Below are 2,817 nucleotides of genomic sequence, written 5' to 3'. Positions count from 1 at the left end.
TTGTACTGGTATCTCTAGGAATGCCGGGAGCTTCTGGGCAAGCTTTTACTTTCGTTTTTCTCCTCCCCAGTCCACGGTACCCCCATGCATAGATCAATGCTGCCGCACATCCGAAAAGTTACAAGTGCCTAGAATCTTTAAGTATATACAGTTTACATTGCTTCTAGATATCTAACTGAATAAAAATAGTCCACTTTCCACATTCCACTTTCCAATAGTGCACATGAAAAGTGACGAATTCAATTAACAGCATTGATTACGTGCGTGTCAGGTGTCACTGGTCGTGCCCTCACTCCCCACGATAACCCCTGCGATATAAAAACTTATTGTTATGCATAAAAACACTGGGCTGCGCTACATGCCAGCCGCAATCGATTTCTTAGACCGGCGCGAGTTTTTGTTCGTGTGGCGAATCATGCGTTGAGGGAGTTCATGCAGCTCTAGATGTTTAAAATACCCCGTCTACGTTGAGGAACGGGTCGTATTATGCGCTCCCGTTTACAAGTCTGTATTTTTTTCGCTGCTGTGCGGCGATTATCTAGCCGATTATCTAGTCGCCCTGCCGGACCAGCTGACACAAGCAAGCAGTCGCCCGGTAGATTTTCTAATCGCCACTGGCGACTGGGCGACCGCTAGTTTCTCACGCTGTTACTAGATTGTGTTTCACTGGATATTTTGATTTACTAGGTATTCTATGAAATGAAACACCTTTCCCCATTCGATGTCGCTCACTACCGTACATCCTAAATTACAACGCAGTAACTGACCATTTCTTACCAATACAACATGCACAACAAACAATACAAAATAGCCACAGGCGACCGCTTTTGCCTACCAGCAGAGCTATGTTTACACACGTGACCTGGACGTGACGTCACGCTAAACGCTCCTATACTACTACTAGGTACGCCTAGTCAAAAACTTCTTAAATTATATTTATAAATTATAAATGAAACTTTAGTTAGACGTTTTAGTGTACTTGTAGAATGTCGCAGTTTGTGGACATTTAACGCGTCAGGTAAGTAGTGGTGTGAATACTGTCCATATTGTGACACTGAACACAGAACAGCAACGGTCGTAACTGGGATTACCGGGTATCCTCCCACTGCATTTAATATGATGATTTATAATGAATGTCAACAGGGAAATATAGCTAAACTTTTAACTACAATAACGGTTCTAACACTACGTGGAACATACCTGCACATGCTCCTGAAAGCGGATTGGAAACTGTTGCGACATACCCCGTAAACGTCTTATTCAAACTATACGTATATTATTAAATAAATATGTTTTAAGATGCTTTTCGCTACTGAAAAATAGATATGTGCCAACTAGTTTCCAATATGGCGACCTCCGTCAGCAGGAACTACCGCCCGGCAAATAGTCCCAATTTATGCTGACTAATTATCAACATAAAAACAAACTACTAATCGCCATTCACTAAATAATGTTTATTTTAAAAGTTATTATATTATTAGCAGGTCAGTGGCAAAAACTAGCTAATCTTAAATAGCACTCGGTAAAGGTGTAATTCGGTTAGTTTCCTAACCCTGTAACGTGGTGGCGCCGCTTGCTCTTGCTGCTGAATTAAACACTTGAACAGCGATTCCACGTGTCGTCAACTCGGCGGTGGAAGTGAAGCAGGTTTACTATTACTAGGCTGCTTTTATACTGTCTAACCATTAAAAACTTCTTACTAGGTAAGTATGGGTTTACGAATGTATTTGAGTAACTTATACGTCAATCGTAGCTTTACGTTTATCGTCTAACTATAGTGTAACAGTAATACTAATAGTAATATCATATTTCTGCTAACAAAACTGTCCATACATTCATGTTTGCTGATTTTTAGCGAGCTTGCGACTAAATGCGAACGGTGAATTGACCGTTTACTGCTACAGGTTTCTAAGCTAGTTGTCATAACTATAGCAAATGCAGATATAATGAATAATTGTATTAGGTAAAATAAATTTTTTATTGACAAACAAATTATCACTGACTTTTAGTAATTATTGTTATTATTATTTCTTATTTTAAGACTGGGTTATATTGACGTAACTTTGTAAACGACAAATAAAAATTAAGTAAAAAAAAACCTGCCATGTAAATAGATTAATTTGCAAGATAACATTCACTCACTTACAGGTCTCACTCACTCACTCTCACTCACTCTCACACTCACACCCACTCTCTCTCTCTCTCTCTATCTCGCTCTATCTCTATCTCTAGCTATCTATCTATCTCTTTATTTAACATTGACAAGTCGAGGATGCAAATTAACAGTGGCAGAGCAAATAGTGATGTTGTCAGCATGGGGAAACATATTCATTGACATGATGGTGCTGAGGACTTTTGACATGTTTGATTCGCTGGTTGCATGCATGGTTACTCTAGCATCTAAATAACGTGACCCCCTAAACAATTTTGGTAATGTACACTGAACATCTTGCTTGTCAGACCAATGGATCAAAAATGCTAACTTGCTGGCCAAAATTTCCAAGTCGGTAAACTATTAAATGTGCAGAACGACTGCTGGTAACAAGTCACTTGCCTAATAGTAATATATAACATGAAACACGGTGGTGACTCTCGGCCACGAAGTTATCCCTTCGCTCGGCTTGGTATTGCTCTCATCTATACTATTACTACAGGGTGAAAAACTGATAATTGGAGGCACTGGTCCAGCAGGACCAGTGCCTCTGAGGAAGCACTGGTCCTGGTCAGTAGGCACTGGTCCAGGATTTCCAGTGCCTCTGAGGAAGCACTGGTCCTGGTCAGTAGGCACTGGTCCAGGATTTCCAGTGCCTCTGAGGA

At 40.4% G+C, this 2,817-nt stretch overlaps 2 protein-coding genes across 3 annotated transcripts in view; one reads left to right on the top strand and one right to left on the bottom strand.

Annotated features, from left to right (window-relative positions):
• The window catches only part of LOC106808829 (clathrin heavy chain 1-like), a 26,546-nt gene extending 25,031 nt beyond the window's left edge, over positions 1–1,515 (bottom strand). The window contains exon 1 of one of the 2 annotated variants that reach the window (XM_014811702.1): positions 1,201–1,515. In XM_014811702.1, coding sequence (XP_014667188.1) covers positions 1,201–1,242 — 42 coding nt within the window. In that variant the 5' untranslated portion in view covers positions 1,243–1,515. The remainder of the gene's footprint in view (positions 1–1,200) is intronic. The other variant, XM_014811701.1, reaches the window with a different exon arrangement.
• An 83-nt stretch (positions 1,516–1,598) lies between these two features.
• LOC106808831 (translocon-associated protein subunit beta-like) overlaps positions 1,599–2,817 on the top strand; it is a 9,550-nt gene continuing 8,331 nt past the window's right edge. The window contains exon 1 of the mRNA XM_014811710.1: positions 1,599–1,703. The gene's annotated coding sequence lies outside the window, so the exon portion shown is untranslated. The remainder of the gene's footprint in view (positions 1,704–2,817) is intronic.

The sequence above is a fragment of the Priapulus caudatus genome, unplaced genomic scaffold, assembly GCF_000485595.1.
Source record: "Priapulus caudatus unplaced genomic scaffold, Priapulus_caudatus-5.0.1 Scaffold308, whole genome shotgun sequence".
Taxonomy (NCBI): Eukaryota; Metazoa; Priapulida; class Priapulimorpha; order Priapulimorphida; family Priapulidae; genus Priapulus; species Priapulus caudatus.
The sequence above is the reverse complement of the archived record's forward strand: the minus strand, read 5'-3'. Positions and strand labels throughout refer to the sequence as shown.